Raw genomic sequence first — 16,767 nt, forward strand, 5'->3', positions numbered from 1 at the left:
CTCTCTTGTTTCCTTTTCGCGTTCTGAAAGTTTTAAAACATACGCTTGTTTTGAGTTTTTTAAATTTAGTAATTTTGAAGTTGTCGAATCGAGAGAGGGAGAGGGAGAGAGAACTGTTTCAATTATACTTTATATATATTTGTGTGAATGATATTGATATCACTTGCAAAAGTTCGCAAATAGACGATTTGAAAGCAATGAAAGCTCGAAAACATCAAAAGCGTTTTCAGGGCAGCTTGGAGTTAATGAATCAACATTTGAAAGCAATAGGGAAAATCCAGAAGGAATTTTGCAACCTTCAATAATTTATTTATAGCAGTTATATCCCAAACTTTTTTTTTTATTGAATATACAGGGTGTCCCGGGTTTTAACCGACAAACTGCGGGAGCATATTCTACTAGTGGAAATAAGAAAAAATTCTTATATCGAGTTTGCTTAGAAATGCTTTATTACAAAGTTATAAACCAATATTCAAAAGAAATATGAGATAAGTAACAACGGATTTTTTCACAAAAATAAAAATTATCTACGCAATGATTTAGTGACTCATTTCAAAATGTTGTCCTTGCACATCGATACAAGCTAGACATCGACGTAGTACAGAATTTGTTACGGTACGACATTCCTGAAAATTTTGTTGCATCTCAGTAACTGAATTAGTAATTCGTTGCTTTAAATCTATCTGGTACTCTCCTGTTAGGAAATCTACGTTGATACTCTCGTACGGCAGCTCGTGCATTTCCGTCACAGAATCCGTACACGAAATGAATATCGGTGTATTCCTCATTTGAAAACACTTTTGGCATTCTGATAGTAATTGCTAGTTCACACGACGATTGAAATCTAACAGCTACTGCTGTGAAAGTAACAATCATACTGAATCGTTTCAACATAGTGAACATGAATACATGTGAATACACGTAACATAAACATCTTCGACCTTCCAAATTCTACACTATGTTACTTATCTCATATTTCTTTTCAATATTGGTTTATAACTTTGTAATAAAGCATTTCTAAGCAAACTCGATATAAGAATTTTTTCTTATTTCCACTAGTAGAATATGCTCCCGCAGTTTGTCGGTTAAAACCCGGGACACCCTGTATAAAGGGTACAGCCAGGAGGAACAAGCCTATTGGCTTTATATCCCAAACGCGCAATTCAGTACTGGTGGCGGTATCTAGCGCGGCGCTCTCGAGCTTGCTTGCACTCTTCTCCGTGATAGGTTATCAACGGCATTATCAAAAAGGGCGACATCAGGCGACATTCTCCACCGATGTTTGCCCGACAAGGATTTTTGACAGGCTGTATTGCGACACTTGCGAGATAATTTCGGGAGCTGGTGCTGTTGTTTACTCGGCCGCGAGAGATAAATGGCGCGTGCAGGTGCCGCGACGAAGAAAACGAAGAACGCAGGTGGAATTGTTCGCTGCGAGGGCTCGTCGTCGCGCATCGCGCTCGAGGAACATGATAAATCAGAGCTCGGACTCGGAGTCGGTCGCGAGCACGATGGAACGAGACGCGCGACAGCGATCGAGGCACGGCGCGAACGGGAGGCTGGCGACCTTCGTCTGGCGACGAGAGAATAACTCGCGGCAGGAATGGAAGAGGGAGGAGTCGAACGACGCCAGGGCGATGGAGCCCAAGTTCAAGAACCCCTCGAGCAGCAGAGTGTCCTTTGGCTTCTTCAGGAACATCAAGAAGCACTTGCGGATCAAGAATCTCTGCAAATCCAAGCAGAAGGTCGGTGTACGCTCTCTCCTGTCGCTTATCCTGGATTCTGATTCCTAGAACAAGTCTCTGCTTTCCTCTTTTTAAGTGTCCACCCATCCGCATTTACAGATACAGTGATTTGCTGTTATTCTTGTTCAGGACAAGGAGACGGAGACGGTGAATCTTCCCGGTACAAATCCAAACACCATTCTGTCTGTCGCTGAGGCTCTCAGCTCCCATCAGGACCGAGAATCATCGAACGACGAGCAGGAGATGCTATCGGCGGACAGACAAGTCCTGCACGAGGGTAGATTGGGCGACGTACTTGAAAATTCCTGCCACGTTACCGAGAGGAGTGTAGATAATGTTAGCACGCGACAAGACGCTACTGCTGCCACTGATCTGTGTATAGTTCCTATGGGTCGACAAGACGAGTCAACGAGCGACGTTGCGGTTGCCGATGACGCAACAGCGACGCAAGCCAGCCGTTCTGACGCAACGGCTGATGTTCCTAGTGCAATAGCGGAGGCTCCTGCTGGCGCGAGTGAGTCGTTGACCAACGATAATAGAGTCAAAGCGAGTCTTGCGAAAGAGTTGCTCAATCTAAGCAAGTACGGGTGGTATTGGGGCCCCATATCCGGAGAGGAAGCCGATGGCAAGCTCATATCCGAACCAGACGGCGCGTTCTTGGTTCGGGACTCGTCGGACGACAGGTACGTTAAATAATTTATTCTTATATTTTTTTTACTCGTACAAGTGACTGTCAGATGTGATTACGAGACTCTGAGTGAAATTGTCCACACAGATACGTCCTAACGCTCAGCTTCAAGTCGTCCGGCAAGATGCTGCACGCGCGCATGGAACACAGCGGCGGCCTATTCTCGCTGTGCAATCAGTGCACGGAGAGCGAGGGCTTCACTTCAGTCGCCGCTTTGATAAATCACTCGATGAACTTCAGCCAGTCAGCGGTTATTTGCTACTCGAGGCCGAAGTACCCGGGATACCCGTCGTTTCCAGTGAGACTAACGAAGCCGGTGAGCAGGTTCACGCAAGTAAGAAGTCTGCAGTATCTTTGCCGTTTTGTCATTCGTCAGAACACTAGACTAGATAATATACATAAGCTGCCTTTGCCAAAAACTATCAAGGGGTATATTCAAGAAGCGCACTACTGAGATTTAAAAGAATGAACAAAGAGATAGAATATCTGTCAGAGAGATTGATGATGAAATTATTTTTATTAAGATAAACAAAGTGTTGAAAACAAAGAGTGGTGTAGTAAAGTGCAAATTTCTATAACGAAGTAGCGGAGTTGTTAACAGCATATACCTATGTGAAAAATTCGGATTTTTATCCCCAATGTTGTACCGCGTCAGAAATATTTTCATTTGTTTCACGATGATCTACCATTACCCGTATAAATATTGAAAAGTGCGAAATGAATAATGATAGTTTATAAGTAGTTGAAAAATGGATATTACACTTACCTATCTTTCAGAGAGAAAAAAAACGAGGTATAAGTCTATTATTTTTGTAGAAACGAGGAATATATTTTATATTTGTTGCAAATTATGTATCTCGAAAGTCTGAAAGGAAATTAATATCATAGGATCGTAAAAGTCTTATCTTAAGCCGGACTTTTTGTTACTTCATCATGACAAGACGCGCGTACGAGGAGCGTGGCGAAATTTTTATATGAAAATTATGCTTAACGGTTTTATTATTTGAAGATCGGCTATCTCTAAGCTACTATCTTAGTTTTATCACGTCAGAAGCAAGGAAAAATTGTCCAGCTTTATTTTCTCCATAAAAATAATATTTTTGTAATCTTGGTGGACAACAAATTTCGAAGACGCAAGCGGAAAACGCACGTGTCATTCTTCGCTCTTGATATTATAAAATCAAGTGGCAGCTTAGAGATAGCCAACCCTTAATTATAACAATAATGCAGGGTAACTAAAAATGTGTTTCTTAACGTATTGTTAAACGTTGGTAAGTCTATATAATCGATGATTTATATCTTTATAGTTTGCATAGAAATAATTTAGATTTACTATTTTATTGTACAAATTTTGTTAAACTATATTACTGTATAAAATAAATTAGCTGTACCAGCTAAACTAACGTTTCCTCTCTTCAATATTTATTTATAGGTGTGCGGCCAGGAGAGACTAGGTACTGGAATAAAAAAAAACTTTCCCCAATCTTATTAAGAAATATTTTAATTTTATTTTATTTAGGAATATCTATGCTATTACGTTTTCTAAAAGTTTCTTTCATTCTTTTACATTCGTTTTAATTTAATCCGAGTATATTGCGTGCCTAAAAGAGAAAAATAATTGTTATACGTAAAACAATTAAAAATGTTTATTTACACTAAATTCTAAATGGTGCATTACAAGATAGAAAAATAGGATTGCTATATTCACCGTCGTAAAAACAGCAGTAGCCGTTTCCGTGACACGATGTAACGCTTCGTCTGGCTTGACCGAACTAGAAAGCACCGCGTGCACTTGTAAAGCGTCATTTATTCGTCTCTCCAGGAACAGCCAGGTTTCCTTGTGGTCTTCACTGGTATCTTGCAGCATGTACAATTCGGTGGTTTTGTAAATGGTCGCCAGTATCATTCTCCTCGTGTACCAGTTAATCTGATTGCAAAGTTTCACGTGAAGCGGACGATACACATTTTACGTGTTCTAACAGGTAGTGGTGAACGATATGACTCACGTCAACGGATCTATCACCGGCGTAGTAGCAGATATCATCAACTAAAGTCAACAAATTCGCTAAAGAAGTCGGCACGTTTGGCGGCAGGCTCATGATGGCTATCGCTTGTGGCCACGTTTTCTTATAGGGAATCACCATTCGCAGTCGTATCTCCACGGCGTCGCGGACCTGCTGCTCTGGCTTTCGCTTACCCGAAGGGGATTCCTTCGTATCCAGCGCCTGTTTTTTCAGGATCTGATTTAATTCCTGATTACATATGGAGTAAAAGTGCTGTACTAAAGCTGCGCCACCATTTGGAAACAGTCCGTGTACCACGCCCGGGTATCCGATCGACTCAGCACCTTCGGCACCGTGTAGCTTTCGATTATGTCGTTTTATTTCATTTTTATTAAATTGATGAATTGGCAAGCGAGTAAAAGCAAGATCATTAGCGTCATGCGAATATGAGTATTGATTAACTAAACTGAACATGTCATGATGTCAGGCTCGGTTAATGCAAACGTACTATTTATATGTGGAGATAACGTTATTTGTCAAAGAAAATACAGTACCAGCGCTGATAGCCTGCTTGCTCCATCCCATATCAGGAACAAATTTTACAGAGGCATCCAGAATTTTTATCTTGATATTTTTCTCATATTCCTCATCGTTCTCCTCATGAACTGATTGGTGCGATTCGGTTTTCTTGTTACTATCATTTTCAAACTGTTCGGCCAGCAAAGCCCTAGAAGTCCATAAACGTCTAAAACCTGGTAAAATCAATATCTACTTTTAAAATTAGCTGTTTTTAAATATATGAGTTATATGTATGTAGATACTGCAGTCTGCTCAAAAAATTCAGAAAATAAAACTGTGAACTGAAACGTCATAAAGATCTTTGAAATGTGTTCAAATCAATTTCAAACAAATTTTTATGTACAGTTAATGATATTATTTTTGATATATAAATACATAATAAATAACGTTTATTTATAAAATACCAGAATTATTTCTTGAACTTTTTAAACAAACTGTGTGTGTATTGCAACACGGAGATTTACAATTTTTATCACATAATAGATACAAAATAATTGTTAAAATAAATGATAGAAAAAAGCAGCTTTATTAAATGATACATTACAATTTTTAGATAATATATAAAATTACTGTTTTAATTCGCTCAATTATAGCGTACCATGTATAACATAAATGTATAATTATCATTAACCATGTTTGCCATTGATTTTATTTCTCTGCGAACAACGTATTTACTGAATTTCGAGAGTCTCGCTAACGTAACGCTTTGCCAGTACTTATGCATTCGTCAACTCGGATAAGAATGCTCTCCATTACATCCAGACCATTTAATGCTCGATGGCAAAAGGAGATCTTGTCTGCAAGTGGCATGACTGGTAATTGTTCACCACCGACGGTCAACGTGACCTTCGCGTCCTCTCTCTTCATCTCCTCGTAATCGGTTTTCTGATTGTAACGCTTCTTCTGATGCTCCAAGTCCTTTATCTTCACCCTCCAATACCCTTTACTCATGTGTATACCCTCCTTCAAAGGTTTCAGATAATCATTTTCTATCGCGTCCACGATGCTCCAGATACCCGTCTCGTTGTCCTCATCTTTAATAAACAAGTATCTCAGCAAATTCAGTGCGGTGATAATCTCGTCCGATATCTCCACCACGTCCGACGAGCTTCCGTGTGGCAAGTTGCAAACTTTCTTCAGCAGCACCTCCATGTTCTTTCCGAGGAACCGGTGATTCCGCGGAGCGGAATCGAGGCATTCGGTGATCGAGGATTTAAATATGCCCGTGACCAGGCTCAGTAGACCGGAGTGCTCGGCGATCTCGTACAAGTATGAGAGGACGGAGTATCTAGCTTCCATGTTAAAGAGTTCGATATACCCGCGGAAAACATCCAACGCCTTCTTCCTCGCATCGCTATTGTCAGAGAGAATCATTATACTGATAATTGGCTTGAAAATGTCTAAGTATATTGTCAGCTCCAACATCTCGGAGCTTACGGAGCGACGAGGAACTCGCTGTATCACGTTCTCCATGAAAATCAATCCTTTCCAGCCGAAGACCTCGCGTCTCACTTGGAGGAAGGTATGGAACAGATACGTGCATTTTTCAAGTATGTAAGAGAGATTATAAACCTGCGGTACGTATCTCCAATACTGCTCTTTGGTTATCAGGTTAAAGTAGAAATTAGCGTAGGCCAGATCCGAAATATTGCGCTTTGACTCAAACAATATGTTACGCTTCTCGTTCACAGTTCTGCGCAAATCGACGTCTCGCGATCTGTTGCAGACGTTTCTGTAACGTCGACCGACGACGTCCAGAAAATACAACGGATCTCCAGTGAGACAGAGTGTTAGCGGCATCATCTTCTCCAACAGTTCTTTTTCAACGGTGACCCTACTTGTCATGGAGAGCCTTCCATGTAGAAAAATGAGGAAACTCAGAAGAGAGTCCCCGAGCAGAGATCCATCCTCACGTTTCGAATTGACTTCGACCGCCTTGTCTACCAACGGTGTCAAGAATAATAATACTTCCCTGTACACGTTCATGGTTCCGTCTTCAGTTGCTTCTTCATCATCAGGGGTCCAGGTGTGTAAGCTCTGAATGTACATTCTGAGTGGTTCGAGGCACCAATAGATGTTCTTCCCCTTATTTATCATCCTTGTCAGGCATATACCCAACGGCTCTAGCATGGCGAAGAATTTCACATGACTCTCTACGTGTAAGCGTACGTGTTCTATCTCCTCCAAAACCTCCAGCACCGTCTCCATCGGATTGTACATCCTTGCTGCGGTGTTCACTATAGTTTTACAGCACAGAAAGTGTTCCTGGTCACGCTGCAAGTTAGACTCTGTGAGATACTGGGCAGCGAGAGGCATCACATCGCTCAGATTGTTGGAGATGATTTCGCTGTCCTCCATCATGAAGAGTTCCATAGCCTCCTTCCCCTGGCGATTCTTCAGGAGGTCGGAGAAACGTTTGACAAATGTTCGCGACATTTTCTCGGCAGAGCAGAACTACGGCCACAAAACTACGTATAAATGTTGTAAATAAACGAAATTATTACTCTTCAAAACAAGTGCGCCGCACGTTTATTTCATACTTGAAACGTTACTTTGTCCTTCCTCCAGGTCGGTTATATTTCCGCAGCACTTTCAGTCGACGAATCCCGAGACGAGACGTGCTTGCTCCGGCTTCCGCTCTCCTCGGGAAAATAAATACTGGCCGCGATATATACAAACTGCCTCCGAGTGAGGTTACGTCCGCGCGCGAGATCGCGCTTTCATCGCGACACCAATGACGAGCTACCACGCGAAAAGCTTCGTCCACCACCTCGTGCCAAAAATTCAACGATGACGAGTCCCAGCTGGCAGTAATCGGGCAGCGAGTCACCTCGACTCGGTGTTTATTCGCGCGAAAAAAAAAAAAAAACGTTGAGCAGGAGTCGATGAATGAAAACGGGAAACGTGATTTCGCTGCTGCGAGCAGCTTAGTAGAATTTGCTTACCGGCCACTGAAAATCTGTTGCGCGCCGAACGAAACGAAATAAGCATCGTCATATCGCTGGCTTGTTGTTAAATTTCACTAATCGCCGTGAACGTACGCGGGCGAATCGCGAGCGCGCATGTTACCGCGATCAGCTGCGACGATAAGGCGTTCGAAACTTGCGTGATGAATCTGACTCAAGTCCAACTCTGATCAGCTGATTGGACATCGGACAATCGGCTCGATCACACCTGAAACCAGGCGATACGCACGCCCGTTGTCGGTAATGCGCTATATTTTCGTATTATTTTAAGAAATAACCTGAACCATTGAAAAATGAAAGCTGTGTCTGATCCATCGACGAGTTGTACTACTGCCTTATTTTTCGCTGAAAATTTGACAGCCTGTGGATTTTTAACGGTGGACAACAACGGGTTGCGGTATTTTAGGCGCGATACCCAAAGGTCTAAAAGAACCAACAGGTGACGCCACGGCCCCGTAGGACGAGGCGCAATTATTGCATCAATTCCAGGAATCGATGAATGTTTGAAATAAAAACTCGGGTTTATGTGTAATTATTTATTTGTTATACAACTATCGTATTTTGCATTATTGTATCATTATTACTGTATTATTCAACAAAGAACACATGCGACGTTGCGGATCGTCCGTCTCGAGAGACAACGTGTTGCAGCAAAGGCAATCTCTTTTTCGGTACTAATTGTCAGCGGTCGCATTCGAGTGTACAATATCAAATTTGTACCTTATCTTGACGGTTCGGTTTCACAGATTTTTTCACGAATCTTGGCGATATAGTCGTAAAATGTTCTAATTAACGTTTCCTCCCACCGCGTTTAATTGCCTAAAACGTATAACTTCTACGGCATTTTAGACCGTGCGGCTCGACGACGTTAGCTGAATGTTACAACGAGGTATCCGATGGTGGTGTGCTTTCGTGATGGTTGATCTGACTTAGAGAGTGCTGCAGAGCGTCGGGCGTCAGCCACTCCTTCGGCAAACAGCGCTGGAGGAACGGCACGCACGAACTGAAGTACGCCAAACGGTTTACCCACCCAGGTATCTCCTGTCCACATAAAATCTGAAAGAAATTAATTTTGTTATATTATTCTCGAGGAAAGACGTGCCTGTTATAGGAGAAGTTTTTGCAAAAATACCAGCGTGAATTGACTGCTGAAGTGATTACAGTTTTTGTTCATCAAGTGGTAACGATCCCCCCTGAAATCCTTGCCCAGCTCGGTAACGATTCTAGAGACATCCTCCTCTGTGAAATCTGTGTAGCCAATGTGAACGGATTGTCTGTCAAGCAAAGCAAGAAATAGTATTATTATGTTATTACGTTCGATATATTATTTATATTCGTGGCATCGTGAAAAATTTTAAAGTAAAATTCGAAATTTTACCTGTATCTAAACTGTTCACCCAGTTCTTCGGCAACTCTCGGTGTGATCTCGAAAATGCCACTTCTCGGTTGAGCGTGTCCACCATACGCGTATTCTGGAACAGAGAATGTTCTCCGTTTGCAGCTCTCGCTTCGAGAATTTTTATTTCTTTTTTTATTTTGATCGTACGTACCTGTTCCATATATTTCCACTCCCGAATGAAACACACCGAGACCGATGGGCGTGGTGTATTCATTTATCCAATACTGCAACGTAAAATGTTTGTAGAATTAAATGATACGGAGCGTGACTCTTAATATTATCCTTTTCCCTCCACTTTCCAAGTATGAAAGTCTCGAAACGGTTGACTTACCATGTCGTAAACATTAAGAATGATCGGCTCGCGTGCCATTTTTGGGATCAACTCCTCGCTATCCTGTGGATAACCCAAACAGCTGGGGAAGGAGAGGTTGCAGTTAAGGCCTGACGAAAACATTGTTTCGGGAATTTTAGTATCCACAGAATCAAATTGATTCTTAATATCCTAATATACCTAGTGAATAAATCTCATTATTTTTCTATTAATAAAATGTTAATAAACATCAAGATATAATTTGTACACATGTGAAACCTTAATTGGCTAACAGAATTAATTAGTTAAAATTAATTTAGTTTTTAAGCCAATAAATGGTAGAGCAGTCAGATAATTTCTTTTCTTATATATTTTTTCTAATTGCTATATCTTATAATTTCACATGCACAGAAAAATGTATACAGGTATACAAAGACAAGTATAGAATTAAGAGCAGGTTACCTTTGTACAGATCAAATGCAGGTTTTACGATACTACGAATGATGCTCTGTATTTAATTGCTAGACACATGCATCCTTTTAACGCTATAATATTTTATTTATTTTATTGTTTCAGCATCTTCATATGCGTAACCCTATTTTGATTCGAGTTCCATCAATCCTTGGTACCGAGCTTGTTGCCTGTTCTCGACGTTATGTATCATGAGTCATTCTGGTTTAATTATCTCCACCCAGAACGGTTTATTTCTTCTTGTACCCTAAATAGGAAAATTTTCTTCGCATATTGCAGAAGCCTTCGAGAAATGCTCGATATCACCACCCTTTAGTAATAATTGTCTAGTTTAACAGCACAGATCACGCACGAATAAAAAAACAAATGTTATTTAGGAACGACGTCCCGTTACATTCCCCGAAATGCTGCACGATGTTTCGCGTTTTGCGACACCGAGAGCTCGTTGAGCGAACCGGTATTTTGTGTTTTCGATGCGAGACCGACGCCACAAATTATTGTTGAAAATTTTGTAAACGCCTCCCCAGCGAATTGTTCTTCCCTCAAATCGGTAAATGTCACTTCTCGCTTGGTTTGCTGCTTGAATTATGTGCCTAAGATAGAGTGCAAGGCAATATAAGAGAAATGCATTCATCAAAACTCGCCATCTGGCAACGCAATGTTCTAGTAATATCTAAGAAATTTTTCATAAAACTTAATAAAATTAACAATTAACATATTAGCTTGGCCAACGGATTAATTGATTTATAACGTAGTTTTTATGCTACTTATTTTGACGCAAAATGAATAATGTTAATCTAGTAACTCGCGATTCCCTATAAGAGGTCCCTAGGGTCTTCCCTGCTAGAGGAATGCGGTTGTAAAATAGTAACTTGATAATTTACATTTAAAATAGCGTTTGGCGGACTTTAATAAACTTTTATAATAATTATTATATCATATTTGATAAGTAGACTAATTAATAATTAATTAATGCTTAAATTGTAATATTCAATTTATATCACATTCGGAATTGCATGAAACTACCAGCGCTATCTTTCCTCTGAGGAGCGATACTTTAGGTCTGTTCTTTTTAGCTGCACTGCTGAACTAGTGCAATACATTAAAGTGAGACAAATATATTTTTTCTCACTCTAACTTATTGCACCAGCTCAGCAGTGCAGCTAAAAAGAACAGACCTATCCCAGGTAGCAAGATCACGTCATTTTGACGTTAGGATTTGGTCTTTTAATGATCAATACTGACGACACTAATTGACGTCTTTCAGACATGAAAATGACGGTCTAATGTCACAGACCGAAGACGACATTCTGAGACGTTAAAAAGACGTAACTTCGTAACCTGTTTTTACCTTTTAGTAACGTCTTAATGACGTTTTAATAACATCACAACGCGAAATAAAAGATAAAATCGAAATTATATACCAAATTATTATTTTATTTTAAACAAGATTTATTTTGCAATGTGTACATATAAATTGTTATACAGTTATAATGTACCATTGAAAATGGACCATATTGAAAGAGTATTCGATTTTTGTTAATTAAAATTTCCACTTACCTCACACGGGATTTGAATCTGCGTCGTGAGCTCCACAGTCCTCGTTCTAGTCCACTACGCTATCGAGTATATTTAATAAGCGCCTTTTAAATTCTGCTCTTAATATGTTAAAGAACACTTATGTACGTACTTAAAAATTCAAAAATATACATACAAATAAAATATTCTTAAACTTAATTTTATGTCTAATAAAATATTATTAAAAAAAGAACTAAAGATTACCTCTAAATTCGTCGATAATTCTTAGAGAACCAACCAAAAACCATGCGGTATCAGGCGATATTTTATATATATATACAGGGTGTCTCGATGACCCCGTGCCACCCGTTAATGACGTGTAGTTTGGACTTAGCTGAATAGAAAAATCCGATGTCATTTTGCGATTTTCGCAATATTAACGGAGTTATTAATTAATAAATATAAGCGAATGAGGGCGGTGCGTGCAGCGAGATAGGTCGGTAGGAGGGCCGCGCGCTCTTTGATACCGCGAGCTGGGCGGCGCGCGGTGAGGGAGAATGGGGTGTCTTAGATACTGACAATAACAAGGGCGCGCGGGGGGTCCTCCTACTGACGGCTATCTTGGAGACTGATAGAAACAGCGTGTGACGCTGGGGCCCCGCGCTGAGCGATAATTGATTCATATCCTTTTTTCCAAAATAGTTTATTTTGTGGCAATTTTATTTTAAGGTAAAAGAAATTGTTTTTAAGGCAAAGGAAAGGAAAGCTATCGTTTCCTCACCACCTTGCGGTAAATAGCACGGAGCGTTTTTTTAGGGCCGGTTTTTCAATCATGGTTTAAACGTAGATCTAAGTTTAAACCGTGATTGAAAAACCGGTCCTTAAAGTGGTTTCTCCAATAGACCTAATCCACTCTCATTATTTAACGCAATAATTGTTCGAAGTGCCTTCCTCGTTGCTCTATGCAGAGTTCGGCTCTTCGAACAATGTTACGCGTTGCACGTTGCGCCATGTCCGGTATGATGGTATTGAAGGCCGCGATAATTGCTTCACGTACTTCATGTTCTGTGCCATCACGCCAGTGCTCGACTAAATTCTTTATGTAGCCCCAAACAAAATAATCTAATACATTCAGATCCGGCGATCGCGCCGGCCAAGCGATTGGGCCATCACGGCCCATCCACCTGTCCGGAAAACGCGCGTTCAAAATTTCACGTGCTTGTCGCGAAAAATGAGCAGGAGCCCCGTCTTGCTGGAAAATCATCTGCGTTCGTAAAAGTAAAGGAATATTTTCCAGTAATATTGGCAAATGATTTTCCAGAAAATCTGAATAAATTGCCCATTAAGTCGTGGCGGGAAAAAGAATGGACCAATCTGAAAATCAAAGACAAGAAACTTAGGTAAAATTGCAACAAAAAATCTTATTTAACTCATTTACTCAAGCTTACTATTTCATTTCCGATGATTCCTGCCCACACGTTTACGCTCCATCGATATTGGAAAGAGCTAACGCGAATAGCATGCGGATTTTCTTCTCGCCATGTTATAAAGTTACGAGAATTAAAAATTCCGTTAGGCGTAAATGTAGCCTCATTGGTCCATAGAATTCGATCGGGGAAAGAAACGTCTCGCCGATGCTGCGCAAGGAATCCTGTGCATGTTTCGCCAATGATTAATAATATACGAAAATCGCCAATAGTTAATAATGTACGAAAATCGTCATTAATGACGAAGAATAAAAATACCTCCACAAAAACATATTCGATGTTTATAGTTCTCGAGGACGCTGGCTTTGTTGATAATGATACTGTAAAGAGCGATAGATCAAAATACCCCCAACTATAGCCAAATAGGATAAATAGACCAAAAACAGAAAACAGCCAGAGTTATTTGTCGAGTAGCGTTGAGAGACAAATATCGTCTGATTAGAGATTCAAGTCGGAATCACGGGTAAATCGAAGTAGAGATCGCAAGCGAGCTTATTGTAATCCATGTTCTTATAAAAAAAGACTTATATTTGATGGTCAATTTTTGGTCACTTTACGTCATTCGTACGAACATGACTAGTATTCGACGTCAAAATGACGTGATCTTGCTACCTGGGATACTTGTCTCACTTTAACGTATTGCACTAGTTCAGCAGTGCAGCTAAAAAGAACAGACCTGTTGGCATATACATACCCCGTACTATCCGTCGTAATTTCAAATCAAGCAAGTAGTTTGACAGTGAATCAGTTGCGATAATATGTACATGCGATCACATGTAGAAGTGACAGTGGAACACCGCGCGATCATAAAACTTTGTACCAAATTAGATGTGACAGCGATAAATACATTCAACTTAATGAATCGAATTAGTTATCTACAACCAGTGCCCTCATATTCCTCGGTTAACGAATGGAGGGCGCGTTTTAGATTGGGAAGAGAAGACGTCCATCATACTGTGGGTGCTAACAAAAAAGCTTACAATGATATTAAAGGCACAGTCGCCGAACTCAGTGAAGTTCATAGTCGGAATCCATCATTTGCATGGTGTACTGCTAAACTTTTCCTAAAAGGGACTGTGAGGGATTTCGTTTTTGCTGACAGTAAAAAGGGGGTGATTCATGGCCGTGTCGTGCCACGCAAGCTGATCATAGAACAAAAGCGGGCACGCTACAATCATTGCGAGGACATTCTTAACACGCACAGGACAAATCCCGAATTCCTGAATTCACTTATCTTTGGTAGCAGGACATGGATTTCCATGAAGAGTCCATCAACAGACATGCCAGGAACGTCGAAAGAGAAGTCAACTAGCATAGAGATGATGCCGTTTGTTTGTTTCTGCGATTCGAGAGGCATCATATATCATGAAGGCGGTCCGATACGTATAATAAATGAAGGGGAACAACAAGAAGAAAAAGAAGATGAAGATGAACGATCTTTGAAGCATATTATGAATCAGCTGTGGTATGATATAAATTACAATAGGTCAATTTATTTCGAGTCAGGGCAACCAAAGTTTTATTTGTTGCTTGATAGATCACTTGACTCTATTAGCGTACGCGAATTTTGGGCTGAGAACAAAGTGTGTGTTTTATCTCAGCCACTCCATGCGCCGGATTTATCACCGTGCGACTATTTTCTCTTCAACAAGATTAGAATAAGAATAGCGGAACAAGGATTATATGACTATAAAGAGTTAAAAGATAAACTTAAAAAGATCGTGGAAAACTTAAACGACAGGAATGCAAAAGAATGGGATCGATTTATGGATAAAGGTGTCCGTAATCTGATAGAGCGTGCAGAGATATACAGGGTGTCCCAGACTTACCGTACCACCGGTTAATGGTAGATTCCTGAGGTGATTCTGAGACGAATGTTCCTCTTGCAAAATGTCGAGGGTGGCGTAGTTTCGGCGCTACGAAGGGTTGTAGTTAGCCTATCCTTGTGTAGAATTTTCCCGCGTTCAGTGACGGTGGGTCGAAGGGGTCCCGCGCATTGCGTACACTTCAATTTGAACAGCCGCGAAAAATTAAGATCAAATTGAAGTGTGCGCGATGCGCGGGACCCCTTCGACCCACCGTCACTGAACGCGGGAAAATTCTACACAAGGATAGGATAACTACAACCCTTCGTAGCGCCGAAACTACGCCACCCTCGACATTTTGCAAGAGGAACATTCGTCTCAGAATCACCTCAGGAATCTACCATTAACCGGTGGTACGGTAGGTCTGGGACACCCTGTATTGTAAGGGCATAAAGAAGGAATATATGGATTGGATGTAGGATTATATGATTGAACTGGCAGGTTAGCAATATAAACACTTACCTAGTTTTGTGTAAAAAAAGTAATTTTTTCGATATGTCTTGTTATTAAATGGGATATGTTGTTAATTAAAATGTCAAACAAATACCTCAACTATGTCAATCATTTTTGCAGAGTTTTGCACGTGGAATTATGAAATTGTATTATTCTTTTTATATCCCGCGAATACTTTCATCAATTATTAATTCATTTGTAAAAGCTTATATTTATTACTGAAGCTGAGGTTTTTTCTATGATTTAAATGTTCCATTTGGCTTATCCGAAGGTTGAGTGTGCGACAAATCTACAAATATGAAACGGATTATTATCTTCAATAGTCTACTTTGTTTTTTATTATTATAGTTAATTCACATTAAAATCCCATTCGTCAATCGAGGAGCATATACAATTATATCTCGAAAATTGCATTTTGAAACTATATCTTAAAACAGCGAAAACCTATAAAACTTGAAGACCTTGTATTTTTTTGTCAACTAATATCTTTTATAATACTATTATGTCTTTTTCAAAATACGATTTCTTTGAATTGTATACATGACTGTATTTATAATGAGCTAATATCAGTTTGCGCTCGATTATTTTGTAGATAAAACATACACGAGACGTAAGATTGATCGTAAGTTCCGCGCATATCAAGAGATACTTTTCTTTATTCTAGACAATCGTTGTTGTGCTTTATATGTTTATAAGTTAGAACATTTTATTATCATATTATTTCACGTGTTTTACATATTTATTTTTAAAACTAATTCATTTTGATTAGGGATAGAGATACGTGCGTTAAATAATTAAATAATAATTGTGATCGATCTTAAATTTATTTATGAAATACATGTGTTGTAAGAATACCAATTAGAGCAAAGATCTGTAAAGCTATATATCTATACACATTATTTAGGAAAAGTTGTCTAAAATATATAGTTTATAACAATAATTTTGTGTGAAATAATTTTGATCTAATGTATATGAATGTATGTACCTTTATTAGTATATGTATCTTGTCGAAATACGTGTTAGACGAGACAAATAAGGCAAGGACAAATAACCGATCGGCTTAATATTGTTTTGGATTGAGGCAGTCGAAAATAACAAAGGATAGAGAAGCTTTCAGGAGCACCAAGAGGCAGAGTAAAACGAACGCGAATCCGCAATATGTAAAAAGCGTACGTGATTGTAGATCTGTTAATTGTACCCTAGTCTATCCGTTCGAAATATATAGATATTTTATACTTATAATAATAAAATGAACATGTTATTATTTTAAACCAACCTACAAT

General features: G+C 39.7%; 4 protein-coding genes across 7 annotated transcripts; 1 reads left to right on the top strand and 3 right to left on the bottom strand.

The window, feature by feature from the left end:
• The first annotated feature begins 1,238 nt into the window (after positions 1-1,238).
• On the top strand, positions 1,239-3,414 carry LOC105278917 (suppressor of cytokine signaling 5). The gene is made up of 3 exons (XM_011338365.3): positions 1,239-1,745; positions 1,875-2,428; positions 2,521-3,414. The coding sequence occupies exons 1-3, from the start codon at positions 1,470-1,472 to the stop codon at positions 2,885-2,887; spliced, it is 1,197 nt and encodes a 398-aa protein (XP_011336667.1). The 5' UTR covers positions 1,239-1,469; the 3' UTR covers positions 2,888-3,414.
• Positions 3,415-3,918: 504 nt separating this feature from the next.
• LOC105278918 (ubiquinone biosynthesis protein COQ9, mitochondrial) lies at positions 3,919-5,584 on the bottom strand. The gene is made up of 4 exons (XM_026972148.1): positions 4,991-5,584; positions 4,440-4,780; positions 4,142-4,360; positions 3,919-4,034 (listed from the first exon to the last, which is right to left on the bottom strand). Exons 1-4 carry the CDS (start codon positions 5,019-5,021, stop codon positions 4,008-4,010), a joined length of 618 nt encoding a protein of 205 aa, XP_026827949.1. The 5' UTR covers positions 5,022-5,584; the 3' UTR covers positions 3,919-4,007.
• Positions 5,068-7,954, bottom strand: LOC113561383 (glomulin). 4 transcript variants are annotated; one of them, XM_011338367.2, is made up of 3 exons: positions 7,568-7,954; positions 5,614-7,469; positions 5,068-5,188 (listed from the first exon to the last, which is right to left on the bottom strand). In XM_011338367.2, the coding sequence occupies exon 2, from the start codon at positions 7,449-7,451 to the stop codon at positions 5,709-5,711; it is 1,743 nt and encodes a 580-aa protein (XP_011336669.2). In that variant the 5' UTR covers positions 7,452-7,469; positions 7,568-7,954; the 3' UTR covers positions 5,068-5,188; positions 5,614-5,708. The 4 variants fall into 4 exon arrangements, with proteins under 4 accessions (XP_011336669.2, XP_011336668.2, XP_026827948.1 ...); XM_011338366.2 differs by having other exon boundaries at positions 7,556-7,954; XM_026972147.1 differs by having other exon boundaries at positions 5,068-5,163; positions 5,614-7,954.
• A 548-nt stretch (positions 7,955-8,502) lies between these two features.
• LOC105278919 (deubiquitinase DESI2) lies at positions 8,503-10,835 on the bottom strand. Its single transcript, XM_011338371.3, has 6 exons — positions 10,153-10,835; positions 9,712-9,891; positions 9,532-9,604; positions 9,360-9,453; positions 9,114-9,255; positions 8,503-9,037 (listed from the first exon to the last, which is right to left on the bottom strand). The coding sequence occupies exons 2-6, from the start codon at positions 9,832-9,834 to the stop codon at positions 8,861-8,863; spliced, it is 609 nt and encodes a 202-aa protein (XP_011336673.1). The 5' UTR covers positions 9,835-9,891; positions 10,153-10,835; the 3' UTR covers positions 8,503-8,860.
• Between the last annotated feature and the right edge of the window lie 5,932 nt (positions 10,836-16,767).

Source organism: Ooceraea biroi, chromosome 9 (genome assembly GCF_003672135.1).
Source record: "Ooceraea biroi isolate clonal line C1 chromosome 9, Obir_v5.4, whole genome shotgun sequence".
NCBI lineage: Eukaryota > Metazoa > Arthropoda > Insecta > Hymenoptera > Formicidae > Ooceraea > Ooceraea biroi.

Bases quoted from the DNA above. Each gene is read 5' to 3' on its own strand.
- LOC105278917 (XM_011338365.3), top strand. From the start codon at position 1,470: ATGATAAATCAGAGCTCGGACTCGGAGTCGGTCGCGAGCACGATGGAA. The intron at 1,746-1,874 runs GTCGGTGTACGC...ATTCTTGTTCAG, and splicing joins TCTGCAAATCCAAGCAGAAG to GACAAGGAGACGGAGACGGT. The intron at 2,429-2,520 runs GTACGTTAAATA...TTGTCCACACAG, and splicing joins CGGGACTCGTCGGACGACAG to ATACGTCCTAACGCTCAGCT.
- LOC105278919 (XM_011338371.3), bottom strand. From the start codon at position 9,834: ATGTTTTCGTCAGGCCTTAACTGCAACCTCTCCTTCCCCAGCTGTTTG. The intron at 9,605-9,711 runs GTAAGTCAACCG...TTTACGTTGCAG, and splicing joins TTCTTAATGTTTACGACATG to TATTGGATAAATGAATACAC. The intron at 9,256-9,359 runs GTAAAATTTCGA...TTTGCTTGACAG, and splicing joins GGTGAACAGTTTAGATACAG to ACAATCCGTTCACATTGGCT.
- LOC113561383 (XM_011338367.2), bottom strand. From the start codon at position 7,451: ATGTCGCGAACATTTGTCAAACGTTTCTCCGACCTCCTGAAGAATCGC.
- LOC105278918 (XM_026972148.1), bottom strand. From the start codon at position 5,021: ATGGGATGGAGCAAGCAGGCTATCAGCGCTG. The intron at 4,781-4,990 runs GTACTGTATTTT...ACGGTGCCGAAG, and splicing joins CAAGCAGGCTATCAGCGCTG to GTGCTGAGTCGATCGGATAC. The intron at 4,361-4,439 runs GTGAGTCATATC...CTTTGCAATCAG, and splicing joins CCGGTGATAGATCCGTTGAC to ATTAACTGGTACACGAGGAG.